This window comes from Mytilus californianus, unplaced genomic scaffold, assembly GCF_021869535.1.
Source record: "Mytilus californianus isolate M0D057914Y unplaced genomic scaffold, xbMytCali1.0.p SCAF_2, whole genome shotgun sequence".
In the NCBI taxonomy this organism is placed as follows: Eukaryota; Metazoa; Mollusca; class Bivalvia; order Mytilida; family Mytilidae; genus Mytilus; species Mytilus californianus.
In genome coordinates, this window is record NW_026262668.1 from 80,890,514 (window position 1) to 80,909,130 (window position 18,617).

At 32.5% G+C, this 18,617-nt stretch overlaps 1 protein-coding gene across 2 annotated transcripts in view; it reads left to right on the plus strand.

Moving 5' to 3' along the window:
• Positions 1-17,519, plus strand: part of LOC127728272 (collagen alpha-1(I) chain-like) — a 156,644-nt gene extending 139,125 nt beyond the window's left edge. For both annotated transcript variants that reach the window (XM_052235556.1, XM_052235557.1), the window contains 5 exons: positions 5,688-6,024; positions 11,690-11,802; positions 14,270-14,341; positions 14,934-15,137; positions 15,954-17,519. In XM_052235556.1, coding sequence (XP_052091516.1) covers positions 5,688-6,024; positions 11,690-11,802; positions 14,270-14,341; positions 14,934-15,137; positions 15,954-16,097 — 870 coding nt within the window. In that variant the 3' untranslated portion in view covers positions 16,098-17,519. The remainder of the gene's footprint in view (positions 1-5,687; positions 6,025-11,689; positions 11,803-14,269; positions 14,342-14,933; positions 15,138-15,953) is intronic.
• The last annotated feature ends 1,098 nt before the right edge of the window (positions 17,520-18,617 follow it).

Genomic DNA, 18,617 nt, shown 5'->3' on the forward strand with positions numbered 1-18,617 from the left:
AATGCTGGGATTGATTTTGGGGGTAATTGCCTCAAAATTTTAGGAATTAGGGGCCAAAAAAGGGGCAAAAAACAAGCATTTTTCTAGTTTCATGACAATAACTTGTGTGTAAGTGTATGGATCTTTCTGAAATTGTACTACAAGGTTCCATATCATAAAGGGAAAGCTGGAATTGAGTTTGGTAGTAATTGCCGAAACATTTAGGAATTGGGGGCCAAAAAGGGGCCAAAAATAAGCATTTTTTCTAGTTTCCAGACAATAACTTGTGTTCAAATGTATGGATCTCTCTGAAATTGTACTGCAAGGTACCATACCACAAAGGGAAGGCTGGGATTGATGATGGAGGTAATTGCCTCAATATTTTAGGAATTAGGGGCCAAAAAGGGGCAAAAAACAAGCATTTTTCTAGTTTCAGGACAATAACTTGTGTGTAAGTGTATGGATCTCTCTGAAATTGTACTGCAAGGTACCATACCACAAAGGGAAGGCTGGGATTGATGATGGGGGTAACTGCCTCAATATTTTATGAATTTGGGGCCAAAAAGGGGCCAAAAAACACATTTTTATACGACCGCAAAAATTGAAAATTTTTTGGTCGTATATTGGTATGACGTTGGCGTCGTCGTCGTCGTCGTCGTCGTCTGGCGTCGTCCGAAGACACATTGGTTTTCGCACTCTAACTTTAGTTTAAGTGAATGGATCTCCATGAAATTTTACCATAAGGTTCAATACCACGAAAGGAAGGTGGGGATTGATTTTGGGGGTTATGGTACCAACAGTTAAGGAATTAGGGGCCAAAAAGGGGCCAAAAATAAGCATTTTTGTAACTTCCAGACAATAACTTGTGTGTAAGTGTATGGATCTCTCTGACATTGTACCACAAGGTTCCATATCACAAAGGGAAGGCTGTAATTGATTTTGGGGGTAATTGCCTCAAAATTTTAGGAATTAGGGGCCATAAAAGGGGCAAAAAACAAGCATTTTTCTAGTTTCATGACAATAACTTGTGTGTAAGTGTTTGGATATTTCTGAAATTGTACTACAAGGTTCCATATCACAAAGGGAAAGCTGGAATTGAGTTTGGGGGTAATTGCCCGAAACGTTTAGGAATTGGGGGCCAAAAAGGGGCCAAAAATAAGCATTTTTCTAGTTTCCAGACAATAACTTGTGTTCAAGTGTATGGATCTCTCTGAAATTGTACTGCAAGGTACCATACCACAAAGGGATGGCTGGGATTGAGTTTGGGGGTGATGAATCATAAGGGGGTTCAAAAAATTTGGGGGGGGGGGATTTTTTTTTTTCTTTTTTTTTCTTTTTTTCATTTTTTTTTTTCTTTTAAAATTTTCCATTTTAAGTTGGTTATTTCTGATTAATATTTAAAAGCAAATAATAATGATATGGTAGGAGATACACACCAAACAGGATGTGTAAATTATTATCTAATAAGTATTGTGCAATAGCAAGAAATTTTCAATTGCACAGTATTGCACAATTGCAAGAAATCTTCAATTGCACAATATTGCGCAATAGCAAGAAATCTTCAATTGCACAGTATTGCGCAATAGCAAGAAATATCCAATAGCACAATATTGCGCAATAGCAAGAAATTGTCAATTGTACAGTATTGCACAATAGCAAGAAATATTCAATTGCACAGTATTGTGCAAAAGAAGATACTTCGTATAAATTGCTTATTTCTTGATCAATTTCAATGGGGTTTTATTCTTGAATTCTTGGGGTTCTTTAATATGCTGAATCTAACCGTGTATTAAGTTTTTGGATTTTGGGCCCCGTTTTTAAATTGGTCCACATTGAGGTCTAAAGGGTCCAAAATTTAACTTTGTTTGATTTCATCAAAAATTGAATTATTGGGGTTCTTTGATATGCCGAATCTAACCGTGTATTTAGATTCTTAATTTTTGGTTCTGTTTTCAAATTGGTCTACATTAAGGTCAAAAGGGTCCAAAATTAACCTTAGTTTGATTTTAACAAAAATTGAATTTTTAGGGTACTTTGATATGCTGAATCTAAACATGTATTTCGATTTTTGATTATGGGCCCAGTTTTCAAGTTGGTCCAAATCGGGGTCCAAAATTAAACTTTGTTTGATTTCAACAAAAATTGAATATATGGGGTTCTTTGATATGCTGAATCTAACCATGTATTTAGATTTTTGATTTTTGGGCCCTGTTATCAACTTTGTCCACATTGAGGTCAAAAGGGTCCAAAATTAAACTTTGTTTGATTTCATCAAAAATTGAATTCTTGGGGTTCTTTGATATGCTGAATCTAACCATGTATTTAGATTTTTTATTTGTGGACCCGCTATCAAATTGGTTCATATTGAGGTCAAAAGGGTCCAAAATTAAACTTTGTTTGATTTCATCAAAAATTGAATTATTGGGGGTTCTTTGATATGCCAAATCTAACCGTGTATTTAGATTTTTAATTTTGGGTCCCGTTTTTAAATTGGTCTACATTAAGGTCCAAAGGGTCCAAAATTAAACTTATTTTGATTTTAACAAAAATTGAATTCTTGGGGTTCTTTGATATGCTGAATCTAAACATGTGTTTAGATTTTTGATTATGGGCCCAGTTTTCAAATTGGTCTACATTAAGGTCCAAAATTAAACTTTGTTTGATTTCAACAAAAATTGAATATATGGGGTTCTTTGATATGCTGAATCTAAACATGTATTTAGATTTTAGATTTTTGGTCCAGTTTTCAAGTTGGTCCAAATTGGGGTCCAAAATTAAACTTTGTTTGATTTCAACAAAAATTGAATATATGGGGTTCTTTGATATGCTGAATCTTACCATGTATTTAGATTTTTTATTTGTGGGCCCGCTATCAAATTGGTTCATATTGAGGTCAAAAGGGTCCAAAATTAAACTTTGTTTGATTTCATCAAAAATTTAATTATTGGGGTTCTTTGATATGCCAAATCTAACCGTGTATTTAGATTTTTAATTATGGGTCCCGTTTTTTAAATTGGTCTACATTAAGGTCCAAAGGGTCCAAAATTAAACTTAGTTTGATTTTAACAAAAATTGAATTTTTGGGGTTCTTTGATATGCTGAATCTAAACATGTGTTTAGATTTTTGATTATGGGACCAGTTTTCAAGTTGGTCCAAGTTGGGGTCCAAAATTAAACTTTGTTTGATTTCAACAAAAATTGAATATATGGGGTTCTTTGATATGCTGAATCTAAACATGTATTTAGATTTTAGATTTTTGGTCCAGTTTTCAAGTTGGTCCAAATTGGGGTCCAAAATTAAACTTTGTTTGATTTCAACAAAAATTGAATATATGGGGTTCTTTGATATGCTGAATCTTACCATGTATTTAGATTTTTTATTTTGTGGGCCTGCTATCAAATTGGTTCATATTGAGGTCAAAAGGGTCCAAAATTAAACTTTGTTTGATTTCATCAAAAATTGAATTATTGGGGTTCTTTGATATGCCAAATCTAACCGTGTTTTTAGATTTTTAATTTTGGGTCCCGTTTTTTAAATTGGTCTACATTAAGGTCCAAAGGGTCCAAAATTAAACTTAGTTTGATTTTAACAAAAATTGAATTCTTGGGGTACTTTGATATGCTGAATCTAAACATGTGTTTAGATTTTTGATTATGGGACCAGTTTTCAAGTTTGTCCAAGTTGGGGTCCAAAATTAAACTTTGTTTGATTTCAACAAAAATTGAATATATGGGGTTCTTTGATATGCTGAATCTAACCATGTATTTTGATTTTGGACATTGGACCATAATAGGTAAATTAAAAAAATTGAAGTTCTTAGACCACATTCTTTCTGTGTCAGAAACCTATGCTGTGTCAAATATTTAATCACAATCCAAATTCAGAGCTGTATCAAGCTTGAATGTTGTGTCCATACTTGCCCCAACTGTTCAGGGTTCGACCTCTGCGGTCGTATCAAGCTGCGCCCAGCGAAGCATTTTATTCTAGTTTCCAGACAATAACTTGTGTTCAAGTGTATGGATCTCTCTGAAATTGTACTGCAAGGTACCATACCACAAAGGGAAGGCTGGGATTGAGTTTGGGGGTGATGAATCATAAGGGGGTTCAAAAAATTAGGGGGGGGGGGATTATTTTTTTTTCCTTTTTTTTTTTTCTTTTAAAATATTCCATTTTAAGTTGGTTATTTCTGATTTATATTTAAAAGCAAATAATAATGATATGGTAGGAGATACACACCAAACAGGATGTGTAAATTATTATATAATAAGTATTGTGCAATAGCAAGAAATATTTAATTGCACAGTATTGTGCAAAAGAAGATACTTCGTATAAATTGCTTATTTCTTGACCAATTTCAATGGGGTTTTATTCTTGAATTCTTGGGGTTCTTTAATATGCTGAATCTAACCGTGTATTAAGTTTTTGGATTTTGAGCCTCGTTTTAAATTGGTCCACATTGAGGTCCAAAGGGTCCAAAATTAAACTTTGTTTGATTTCATCAAAAATTGAATTAATGGGGTTCTTTGATATGCCGAATCTAACCGTGTATTTAGATTCTTAATTTTTGGTTCCGTTTTCAAATTGGTCTACATTAAGGTCCAAAGGGTCCAAAATTAAACTAAGTTTGATTTTAACTAAAATTGAATTCTTAGGGTTCTTTGATATGCTGAATCTAAACATGTATTTAGATTTTTGATTATGGGCCCAGTTTTCAAGTTGGTCCAAATCGGGGTCCAAAATTAAACTTTGTTTGATTTCAACAAAAATTGAATATATGGGGTTCTTTGATATGCTGAATCTAACCATGTATTTAGATTTTTGATTTTTGGGCCCCGTTATCAACTTTGTCCACATTAAGGTTAAAAGGGTCCAAAATTAAACTTTGTTTGATTTCATCAAAAATTGAATTCTTGGGGTTCTTTGATATGCTGAATCTAACCATGTATTTAGATTTTGGATATTGGACCATAATAGGTGAATGTCCAATTTAAAATTTTTAAAATCTTAGACCACATTCATTCTGTGTGAGAAACCTATGCTGTGTCAAATATTTAATCACAATCCAAATGCAAAGCTGTATCAAGCTTGAATGTTGTCTCCATACTTGCCCCAAATGTTCAGGGTTCGACCTCTGCGGTCATATCAAGCTGCGCCCTGCGGAGCATTTTATCTAAGTTCTTAGACCACATTCATTCTGTGTCAGAAACCTATGCTGTGTCAAATATTTAATCACAATCCAAATTTAGTGCTGTATCAAGCTTGAATGTTGTGTCCATACTTGCCCCAACTGTTCGGGGTTCGACCTCTGCGGTCGTATTAAGCTGTGCCCAGCGGAGCATTTTATTTTATACTGACTTCATTAGCTGAAATATCGACTCACCCTGGTGGGCTTCCTTGATATTCTTACTAATAAAGCTATATCAAAAACAAAAATGCCATTATTCTATGTATACAGTGGTGGAACAAGGATTTGAAAGACAGAGTTCCTGAATGGGTCATTAAAAAAAGGGTTCCAGCAGTCAAAAATCAGAAAAATGTACTAAAAACAATTACTTTTTGCCATATGTGGGTAATTTAAAACTGAATAAAAATGTATATGATTTTATTTGAAAAATATTATATGTAATGAAATTTTGTAAGTCAGTTTTGTTCAATGACATTTAAAATTTGTCAGCTAATCCTTAAACCATCATTTTATTTTCTTTAGGGTCCATCTGGACCAATGGGACCACCAGGTGAGCAACAGGCCTTCCCAGCTGAACTTCTAGGTAGATACATGGCCACTGGTGACAAAGCTGGTGTAAATGGCCGTAGACGAAGGTCTGTTCCAGACTTCCAGAATGATATGGCTGCTATGGTAGAAGACATGGGTTCGAAACAGGTTGAACTGAAAGAAGGAGTAACTCTGGTAGTTAGTAGACTGTTTAGTCAGATAGACCAACTAAGAGCAGAGGTAAAGAAGATCAGATACCCTACTGGACAAGAAGACAGCCCAGCACCAACCTGCCGTGACATTCAAATGGTTAATGAAGATGCTAAAGATGGTATGTAAAATTCCTAAACACTCCTGGCTTCAACAACATTGTTTCCAAGAATGTTTTGTTGTTGATATGTTCATTAATTTTTTTTTTAAGGTTGTTTAATTAAGGACGACATCAAAAGTTCAATGTAGGATAAAAAACTTAATTCATGTAGTTTTTTCACTGACCCTCCCCACCCCCCAACTTAACTTAATTTGGGAAAAATTGATTGACCAATATGGGCATATGCTTTCAGAGTATATTTGTATCATGAGTCCTGTTTTTCCTCAACAATGTATGTTTGTTCTGTATATTGAGTTGGACATCACTTTTAAAAATATTGGAAAAAAGTGATGGGAATTTTTAGTATGCATCAAAAAAGGCACTGTTAAATTATAATTTTATAAACACTACAGTCAGGATGGATTCTGCATTTTTCATCTGCCCACTATTGGCATGTATAAATAGTGGGTTTATGGTTTTGATTGTTTTTGTTTCTTTTCTCAAATGAAAAACAGTTCATTGTTTCATATAAAATACATAGCTTTAAACTAAACAAGTGGTCCATTGAAATGTATGGTGATGACAGGGCAGTGCATTTGTTCTAACTGTGGAGAGAGGGAAAAGCACAATCCCAAATGAACGTAGTGAATGTGATATGATCTATGTAATTTCTATTCAATGTCTGTTGACCACTGTCATATTTTTCTACTATCTCAAAAAAATTCTATATAACTTTCAAATTTGTATTTATACCCCACGCAACAAGTTGCGGAGGGTATAATGTTTTTGACCCGTCCATCCGTCTGTCCATCCGTCAGTCCGTCAGTCCGTCAGTCTGTCAGTCCGTCAGTCCGTCAGTCCTGTTTCTTGTCATCGCAACTCCTCTCAAACCACACAACAGAATTTCACGAACCCTTTTTAGATAATAAGGACATACTATGTAGTTGTGCATATCGACAGGAAATTACGATTCAATTTTTTTTCTAGGAGTTGCGCCCCTTTGAACTTATTTACTTTAATGTACTACTGCAACAGTTTGTCATCTCAACTTCTCTGAAACCACACAACAAAATTTCATAAAACTTTGTAGATAATAAGGACATACTACGTAGATGTGCATATCAACAGGAAATTACGATTCAATTTTTTTTCCAGGAGTTACTCCCCTTTGAACTTATTTGCCCAATATACTACTGCAACCTTTTGTCATCGCAACTCCTCTCAAACCACACAACAGAATTTCATGAAACCTTTTCAGATAATAAGGACATACAACATAGATGTGCATATCGACAGGAAATTACGATTCAATTTTTTTTCTAGGAGTTATGCCCCTTTGAACTTATTTGATTCAATATACCTCTGTAACAGTTTGTCATCGCAACTCCTCTGAAACCACACAACAGAATTTCATGAAACTTTGTAGATAATAAGGACATACTAGGTAGATGTGCATATCGACAGGAAATTATGATTCAATTTTTTTTCTAGGAGTTACGCCCCTTTGAACTTATTTGCTTCAATATACCTCTGCAACAGTTTGTCATCGCAACTCCTCTGAAACCACACAACAGAATTTCATGAAACTTTGTAGATAATAAGGACATACTATGTAGATGTGCATATCGACAGGAAATTATGATTCAATTTTTTTTTCTTACAGTTATTTTATTTCTCCAGTGACAATGTGGGGACGTGGGGTATGTGAGTGCGCTCACTAAGGTTCTTTAATTGAATTTATATTTCAGTTTTCATTTTAATAATTAAATAATTAACACAATTCAAAGAAAATTTTATAGTTTGTTTTTTGAATGCCACCATGCCGTGTGGACCAAAACAATCTGTGTTGATCTGTATATGGTTTCATATTCAAAATTCACGATCAATAAAGCGTTTGAACGACATAGATACTATGATTCAAAATTGCTTTGCGGTACGATTTGATGGCATTCATTTGGTTTAAAAGTCCAAACATATGTTAGGGCCGAACTTGAATCCGTATTTTTCAATCCGAAAATCGATGTCGGATAACAAAACTTGCAGCGATTTTTATCCCCCCACACCCAAACTATTTGAATTAAGTTTTTTATCCGACATCGATCTTTTGATGTCGTCCCTTATAGAACAACTAAATCATAGAATTTTGAAGTTTTGAAAAAATAATCAGTAATTAGTAACTGAAAAAGTCATTTACTCACGTATGCTTGTAGTGTATGATGGATTTTTCACTGTTGTTCAGTCACGAGTTGAATATTCTTTTTGTTGCAAAGACTTTTAATGTAAATAAGTAGAAAATGAAAGGAACTAAATTTATTTTTCTACTTGGTTGTGATTGCACCGTCTACAATGTCTTGACAACACCTGTTGTATAACGATAGAGGAGTGAAATTACCGGTAAACGATTTCTTTGACATGTCAAATTATCATATTTTATTTGACTGGGAAATCATTGTATTTTATTGCAATGAATGAAATAATTTTTGTTAATCTTTTATTTTTCGAGATATATATTGTTATGCTTCCCCAAAAGTTTAGGGAGCATATAGTAATGGCTAAGTCAGTCCCTCCCATTGTCCAAAACAAATAGTTTCTGGATGGTAACTTGAGTATCTCTTACTTGATTGGAATGAAACTGATACAGATGAAAGATATGGAAAAGGGTAAGACGCTTTTTGATTTTGGGGGTCAATAGGTCAAAGGTAAATGTGACTGTTACTGAAATAGAGACAAAATAAGCGATGCTAAATAAAATATTACATATGGGATTGCGACCTTACTTACATATGATCACATATAATGAGAGAATGATCCCTATTGATTTTCAGGTCACTATGGTCAATCTTATATTTAAGATAAAAAGAATTTTATTGTCGAGCCTGCGACTTTTGTCGCAGAAAGCTCGACATAGGGATAGTGATCCGGCTACGGCGGCTGCGGCGGCGTTAGCTAACTTCTTAAAAGCTTTATATTTTAGAAGGTGGGAGACCTGGATGCTTCATACTTTGTATATAGATGCCTCATGTTACGAAGTTTCCGTCAGTCACATGTCCAATATCCTTGACCTCATTTTCATGGTTCAGCGACTACTTGAAAAAAAAGTTCAGATTTTTTGGAATGTTAAATTCTCTCTTATTATAAGTAATAGGATAACTATATTTGGTATGTGCGTACCTTGCAAGGTCCTCATGCCCGTCAGATAGTTTTCACTTGACCTCGACCTCATTTCATGGATCAGTGAACAAGGTTAAGTTTTCGTGGTCAAGTCCATATCTGAGATACTATAAGCAATAGGTCTACTATATTTGGTGTATGTAATGATAGTAAGGGGTACATGTCCAACTGGCAGGTGTCATCTGACCTTGACCTCATTTTCATGGTTCAGTGGTCATAGTTTAGTTTTTGTGTTTTGGTCTGTTTTTCTAATACTGTATGCAATAAGTCAACTGTATTTGGTGTATGGAAATATTGTACGATGTTCATGTCAGTCTGGCAAGTTTTATTTGACCTTGACCTCATTTTCACGGTTCATTGCTCAATGTTAAGTTTTTGTGTTTTGGTTTGTTTTTCTAATACTGTATGCAGTAGGTCAACTATATTTGGTGTATGGAAATATTTTACGATGTACATGTCAGTCTGGCATGTTTTATTTGACCTTGACCTCATTTTCAAGGTTCATTGCTAAATGTTAAGTTTTTGTGTTTTGGTCTGTTTTCCTAATACTGTATGCAGTAGGTCAACTATATTTGGTGTATGGAAATATTTTACGATGTACATGTCAGTCTGGCATGTTTTATTTGACCTTGACCTCATTTTCAAGGTTCATTGCTAAATGTTAAGTTTTTGTGTTTTGGTCTGTTTTCATAATACTGTATGCAGTAGGTCAACTATATTTGGTGTATGGAAATATTTAATGATGTACATGTCAGTCTGGCAGGTTTTATTTGACCTTGACCTCATTTTCATGGTTCATTGCTTATGTTACGTTTTTGTGTTTTGGTCTGTTTTTCTTACACTTTAAGCAATAGGTCAACTATATTTGGTGTATGGAATGATTGTAAGGTGTACATGTCTAGCTGGCAGGTGTCATTTGACCTTGACCTCATTTTCATGGTTCAGTGGTCAAAGTTAAGATTTTGAGTTTTGGTCTTTTTTTCTAATACTATATGCAATAGGTCAATTATATTTGGTGTATGGAAATATTTTATGGTCTTTATGTCAGTCGCGCAGTTTTTATTTGACCTTGACCTCATTTTCACAGTTCATTGCTCAGTGTTAAGTTTTTGTGTTTTGGTCTGTTTTTCTTAAACTATAAGCAATAGGTCAACTATATTTGTTGTATGGAAGAATTGTTAGCTGTACATGCCTGCCTGGCATGGTTCATCTGACCTTGACCTCATTTCCATGGTTCATTGGTCAATGTTTAGTTTTCTTGGTTAATGTTAAGTTTATGTGACAGTTGTAAGAAAGCTTTATATTTAGGACTATCAACATAATATCAATGATTAGTAAAGAAGGCGAGACATTTCAGCGTGTGCACTCTTGTTTCTGCAAAAGTGGTTTCTGGATGCTTCAAATCAAATACATTTGTTTACTAAATATGTGATTGCAACCTTACTTAGATACACATACTTTTCAGGCAGCTAAATCAAATACTATATATGCCATTGCAACATTACATGGATATATGGTCACATATTATAATAGGAAAATCCCAGTCAATTTGTAGCACCTTGTCTTAAATAGATTTATGTAAGACAATAATACTGTAAAGTTATATCAGAAAAGATTCATACCTTATAGAAAACTGAAAAGCTATGTCATCAGTCACGATTTTCATCGTATATAGGTGATGTTGGGTATGTGAGATTGCTCATTAAAGGTTCTCTAATTTCAATTCATATTTAGCATGACCACCCTATACCATATATGAGAATGCTCACATGACTCTTACACTATTTAATTAAAACTCCATTTAGTCTGAAAATTAGATTGATTAGAAAAAGAATCAAACTCATTCAAGCTTAAAAATCTAAAACATGTCTGTAGATTTTCAGTCAACTCTAACAAGCTTTTAATCTTACTTTCAGTTTTCTGAGACATTACTCAGATGAAACTCATTAAGGATTACATTATTTGTAATTTAGCTTGAGACATTACTCAGATGAAACTTATTAAGGATTACATTATTTGTATTTTACCATGAGACATTATACTCAGATGTAACTTATTAAAGATTAAATCATTTGTATTTTACCATGAGACATTACACAGATGTAACTTATTAAGGATTACATTATTTGTATTTCAGCTTGAGACATTACTCAGATGTAACTTATTAAGGATTACATTATTTGTATTTTAGCTTGAGCCATTACTCAGATGTAACTTATTAAGGATTACATTATTTGTATTTTAGCTTGAGACATTACTGAGATGTAACTTATTAAGGATTACATTATTTGTATTTTAGCTTGAGCCTTTACTCAGATGTAACTTATTAAGGATTACATTATTTGTATTTTAGCTTGAGACATTACTGAGATGTAACTTATTAAGGATTACATTATTTTTATTTTAGCTTGAGCCTTTACTCAGATGTAACTTATTAAGGATTACATTATTTGTATTTTAGCTTGAGACATTACTGAGATGTAACTTATTAAGGATTACATTATTTGTATTTTAGGTTGGTATTGGATTGATCCTAATCATGGTTCTCCAAGTGATGCCATCAAAGTCTGGTGTAACATGGAGTCTGGAGGCCAGACTTGTGTTCATCCTTTGAAAAAATCAGCAGGGGTAAGGTTTCTAAGGATACTTGTCTGACCTTTAGTGGTTCAGTTATTTTGTCTAGTAATTATTTGTAGAGTTGTCAGAATTTTTATGCCCCCGCCATACAGGAGGGGGCGTTAAATTTTACCCTTGTCCGTACGTACGTACGTCCCAAAGTTGGTTTCCGTTCTGTAACTTTAGTTTGCCTCAACCAAATGTTATGAAACTTATACACTACACAATGCTTATTACCACAAAACACAGATTGAGTTTGAATTTTGGTGGTGTCGCTATAACCGTTCTAGAGTTATGCCCCTTTACAAATGGAAAAATTGCTGAATTTTTCGTTTCGGTTTTCTAACTTTAGTTTGCCTCAACCAAATGTTATGAAACGTAAACACAATGCTTATTACCACATAATACAGATCAAGTTCGAAATTGGGTGGCGTCACTTGTACCGTTCTTGAGTAATGCCCTTAATAAACATAAAAACTGCTGAATTTTTCGTTTCTGTTCTCTAACTTTAGTTTGCCTCAACCAAATGTTATGAAACTTATACACAATGCTAATTACCATAAAACACAGATCAAATTTGAATTCTGGTGGCGTCACTATAACCGTTCTAGAGTTATGCCCCTTTACAAATGGAAAAATTGCTGAATTTTTCGTTTCCGTTTTCTAACTTTAGTTTGCCAACCAAATGTTATGAAACTTATACACAATGCTTATTACCACATAATACAGATCAAGTATGATATTGGGTGGCATCACTTGTACAGTTCTTGAGTTGTGCCCCTTTATAAACATAAAAATTGCTGAATTTTTTGTTTCCGTTCCCTTACTTTAGTTTGCTTCAACCAAATGTTATGAAACTTATACACAATGCTAATTACCACAAAATACAGATCAAGATTGAATTTTGGTGGTGTCACTTTTACCGTTCTAGAGTTATGCCTGTTTACAATTGGAAAAATTGCTGAATTTTTCTTTTCTGTTCTCTAACTTAAGTTAGCCTCAACCAAATGTTATGAGATTATACACAATACTTAATTACCACAAAACTCAGATCAAGTACAAATTTGGGTAGAGTCACTTTTACTGTTCTTCAGTTATGTCCCTTTATAACTTTATATGATATGCAAGCGGGGGCATCATCTGTGTCCCATGGACACATTCCCCATTTATTTTTTCTTGAAGTAATCAGTACATTTTACTTTGTTGCTGCCATATCGACTAGAGGAGCTATACATTTTAATATTACATCACAATGATGGCAAAAGTAAGTTTTATTCTTAATCTGTTTATTATCACACCCAACTTTTAATGGTAACCTTATTTTAAATCTAACAAAGGAAAAAGGCATTGAAGCAAAGAAATTTTTTTTTTTGAGAACTACATTTGTACTTCAAAGAACTGGCAAATATTCAGTCTATCTTTTTACTTAAATTTGAGCTTTTGATTTAATATATACAATTTATCTATTTTAAAGTTGAAATAATACCAAAATAATAACAGGTCATTTTCTATCCATGACTTCACAATAAATGCAGTTGTATCGTCACAGGGAAATCCCAACTAAGCTTTTTCTATGAAAAATACATAGATTTTGGTCAATTTTCAGAAATGTTTTGGACCCCAAATAAAGAACTCCTGCAAGTTCCAACATATAATTTATCATAGTGTTTGTCCATATAAACAATACCTTTCATGTAAATATTTTTGTGGTAATTGCATGTGCTCAATATTTCCCACTCGCAAATGTGTGCTTACATCAGCAAATTTTGTAGAAAATTCAAAAAATATCCTATATTTTGACAAAAATCTCTGGAAATATTCATAATATTTCAAACATCTTACAGATTACATTGTGCTTATAATTTTCAATAATCTAATATGCCAAAATCACATGATTTTCAGTTGTAACGCTAATTTTTTTAGGTGAAATAGGGAATTTTGAGCAAGCACCTCCTCCTTTAATCATAATTATAATGAAATGAATAAAATAAAGATTTATCAATGAATTAAGACTACAGTTTTGTGCATATTTCATGATAATGAAGATAGATGCTGAATTTATTCACTTTTACATCAGTATTTCCTTTGTGGAATCATTGTCCAAAGCCAATTATGATATAATGAATATAGAAGAGCTTTCTTACAGCTATTTACATAATCCCACCAAATACTCTTAAATAATGACGATTTTAAACTAACTTTTGAGTTCTTGTCTGTTATATTGAAAACTAGAATAAAAAAGGTAGATACTGAAAACAGAAAAATTATCAGAGATACAAGATGATTTTTGACTGTTGTCCTAGTTTTTATTATGGCCATGCCACTGTTTGTGTTTTTCCCTACTGTTTCTATGCAAAATAGAAAATCAAACAACATTGAACTAATTTTAAATTGCAGTCATTTGGTCCATCAAACTGATCACATGGTGAAACCAGCCTATTGCAGGAATGCTTCATTAATTTTTTCATTTCTGTTTCAGGTACGTCTTAAATCTTGGCCAAGAGTAAAAGATGGCAATCCATTCTTTAGTGAAATGAAAGGAGGTTCAACGGTAATACTAATTAATTTGTCTATTAACATATAAAGTGTTATATTTCTCTTGCATTTATTTCTTGCTATACACTTAATCATTGCAATTTATGGTTGAGCTCTTCATCTTAGTTGAGTACTGTTACAAATGAGATCATTTAATTTATTGGGTTTTTGCTTTTGGAGTCAGTGTGAAGATACATTTTTCTTTTTCTAAAGCACAAAACAAAGAAGGTGTTTGCAAATATTCTTCAAAACTATAGTATGTTACAATTAAAGATCACAAGAAAAAATCTTCTAGTCAGGCATTGGGCCAAACAGCCATTTTAGTTCCATAAGACCTTTGAGCTTCATGAGTCCTACATAGAAAAACACAATATTTTCATTAATGCAATGAAAAACATTATGTGAATTGAACTTGATGTAACAAGTTTGACCATTGCAACTTATATGCATAAATTAAATGATGCCATATATTTCAGGAAAAGTAAATTCTTAATTAATGATTGTCCTTTTCTTACTGTAATCAGGGGGCCCTATATATATTTCAATATTTCTTTATTTTAAAATTTAGATTTTCTTTGTTAATATGAGGTACATTTTTGCATTTACAGATTGAATATCCCGATGAAGTCCAATTGGCGTTCCTCCGTTTAAGTAGTCTGGAAGCATCCCAAAAGTTTACTTACTATTGTAAGAAATCAATAGCATGGTTCGACTCAGAAACGTCAAATTATGACCAGGCCATCACACTTGAAGGTTACAATAGAGAACCGATAGACACCTCTGATGTCAGCAATGTCAATGATGGATGTGCTGTAAGATATTTACTTTGACAAGCAAGACAGAAAATAAAAACATTGCTTTCTAAAGTCACTACAATCACATTTCAAAAATATAAAAAAAATAAAATAGAAAATAAGTATAATTATGCAGGCAGGGCTTTAAAAAATGAGGACAATTACAATTTTGTTTAAATGAGTGAAAATAGCAAAACTCTTGCTACATGTAACATACACAAACTTCACACATTAATTCTCACTATACAGCTACATAACACACAATCTTGCTCAATATTATGTAATTATATAAAAAAAATGAGTAAAACAAAGCGTTTCTAATGGTGTTAAATATAAGTTAGGTATGACTAAAAGCTGATGTAGTTTTAGCATGTAATAAGTTTTAAAACACATGTTATCTCATTCTAATATGACATTCTTATTTCACTTTGTAAACAAAGCTATGTTCTGATTAAAATAAAACATGTGGTACAAGTGCTTGATGTCACAATTGAATTTGCAAGGTCAGTGAATTTTTAACAACCCTGGAGTTCAAAATAGACATTACTGGAGGAGTTGCATTGCACATTTGTCTTTAAGGTCTGATTAAAAAAAAGTTGATTTTTTTTCTTTAAAAATTGAAATAATTCTTTCATTACATGCTCTATTCTCATTTTAACATGGATTTCCTTTGTGAATACTTCTGTATTTGTTTGTCAATATCCCTTCAGTATGTGAAAATTAAACTAATAAGATTTGTCAGCAGACAACTTTTATCTTTAAAGTTATATTTGCCTAATTCAAAACATTATTTTTCCAACTTATTTTCATGTCCATATTTTTTTATATTTGCAGGATCGTTCTGGAGAGGGTAAAACTATATTTGATGTCTATGCCTCTGATGTTTCCATTCTACCAATCATGGACTTTGCACCCAAAGATTATGGAGCGGATGGCCAAGAGTTTGGATTTGAAGCAGGACCTGTTTGCTTCTACTAGAACTTAAACGTCTGTGTCATGCAGTTCAAATAGAAACTTGGACAACGACAGCACTGCTTTATGTTTTACACACAGCAGAACACTTTATGTTGCTTTATTTTTCAGTAGATTTAAAATGAATGTACAAAACATGTCTTTAGAAATTTGCATTGCTCAATAAATTTGCTTAATTGGTGCTTCCAAAAAAAATGAAATAAAAACATTACTGAACATATTATTTATTTTTAAATATTACATGCCATGTATGTGAGATAATTGTATATGTTAGAAAGAGAAATGTTAGCTTTTGTAATAGAATACTCCAGCATAGACAAAGTTTATTGTCTCACTTTTGTTCTTTCCATTCATTTATTTCTTATTGCACATTTTACATTTCAAGTAACATATCAAAAATTTGAAGTTATACTTAATGTTATTAAAAAATGAAAAAGTTTTTGTATACTGCTCAACATAAAGCCAGGAGAATATCACACACCATATATTTTTGTCAATTTCTATTTATATTGGAATTAAGTTAGGAAGTATTGTTTTTGTAGAATTTCACAGCTGCTTATCTTAAATTGTAAATATTATTAGAATTCAGGCCTGTGAGAAATTTCTATGTGTATTTTCTTGGTAGATTCCTTTTTATTGTTGTTATTCTACCTTTCCTCTTTTCGTGAAAAAACTACACCCAAACTCATGCAAATGTTAACTAACTTTTCTGAAACTGATCAGATTTATACCTATAATTGTTTAGACATTTTTTAGGTATCAGAATATGTATTGCTCAGGTGAAACAGCTTGCTTTTTAAGTGACTTTACTTCAGTGACCTCTGAACACGTTTGTTTTTATATTTAAAAAAAAAAATGCTCTTTACAAAATCAAATACATAATTGACTAATTGCAATAATATTGGTTAATGCTTATGATTCAATAATGAATAAGGGAATACACATATTCTCAGACAAGATGCTTTATAGATTACTTAATATTATTCTGGAATAACAAAAGTAGATTTCTTACAGGCCTGATTATTAATTGTTTATATACAGCAGGCAGGGGCCAAGTGGAAATAAAACATATATATCTAGTCTATATAGTCTGTAAAGAGAAGCTGGTTCTGTGATTCAACATTGTATTTTGTAATTTTGTATCATTGTTTTTACTTTTTTATGAATTTTTTTATTTGCAAATGTTTAAATATTTCTTATTTTCTCAGAAAACTTGAGTAATCAATTGCTAAAAAGGAATGCATTTTAATTCAGTTTCTGTTGTATGTTGAACTTACTTTTAATTGTTAATAATGTTTTTGTGTAAAGTAAGGAGAATTTAAACATTTGTATTGTACTTATTATCCGTCCAGTCACAGAACAGCATGACAACTAGCTCAATCACTGCCACAGAACACATTTTTGCAAAATAAAAGTATTTACCTTTCATTTTTAGCTTGTTTTTTATGAGATGGGGTTAATATGGGATAATAGAAGTGATCACAAAGACTTAGCATATGTATTGTACAACAGATTTGACAGAATTGCCTACTTTGCGTTGTTTCTCTAGACAGAACACTGGGTTGAAAATTTTAATGATTTTCATTTCTGAAACTATTTGATCTATTATAGGCAGTCCTTATTGAAATGGTAAGGGATGACTGATCTTTCTTTGAATTATATTACTGACCATTCTATAGACATTTTGCATTTTGAATAGATTGCAATAGGTGGAGAGCAGCACTTACAATGAAGTCAGTAATTTTTACTCGTAAAACAAAATGTGTCAGTAGGGTATATCTGTAGTCTAATGAAGAAAAATCAAAATTAACCAAAACTAAAGGAAACTGTTCCCAAGTAATTTTTATACACTAATGTACCAAAAGTTAGCTCAAGATCTGAAGGCATCACAAAAAAAACCCAGACAAGTACAATTTTCATGAAATGTTTTAAGTTTTAACAAGCCTTACGGCTGTTATTCCACAATGATTTCATCAACCAGAAAGTCAATCTATTAGCCATCATAATACACTAAAATACTTAGAATCAGCTCCAGATCCGAAGACATCATAACAATAAGATGGCTGTAATAATTCCATTAACTACAAGGAAATGCAACTATTATCATTCTTTACATTATTATTATTCACTAATATCCCAAAAGTTAGCTCCACTTCCTCAGACATTTCACAAAAAAAACCCGGTCAAGTGTTATTTCCATGAAATTTTTAAAGTTGGTCAACCAGAATGAAATGCAAAACTAAATTTGAAAAGTATGAGGCAATCAGATACTTCTGAATCAAGGGCATAGCAACAATTGCATTACACAACTTGATTTAAAAAATTGTATTCATTGTATTCATAATCAGATAAATACATGATTCTCACTGAATTACTATTTATAACTTACCTGTACATCATGACCAATGTGAGCTATTACCATCAGTAGGTGTCTGTAATCTTTCCTCTAAAAATTTTTCAAATTTTCTTCAACTGCTCGGAAACTATACAATTTTATAGCTATAAATACGTTACCATCATAAATTC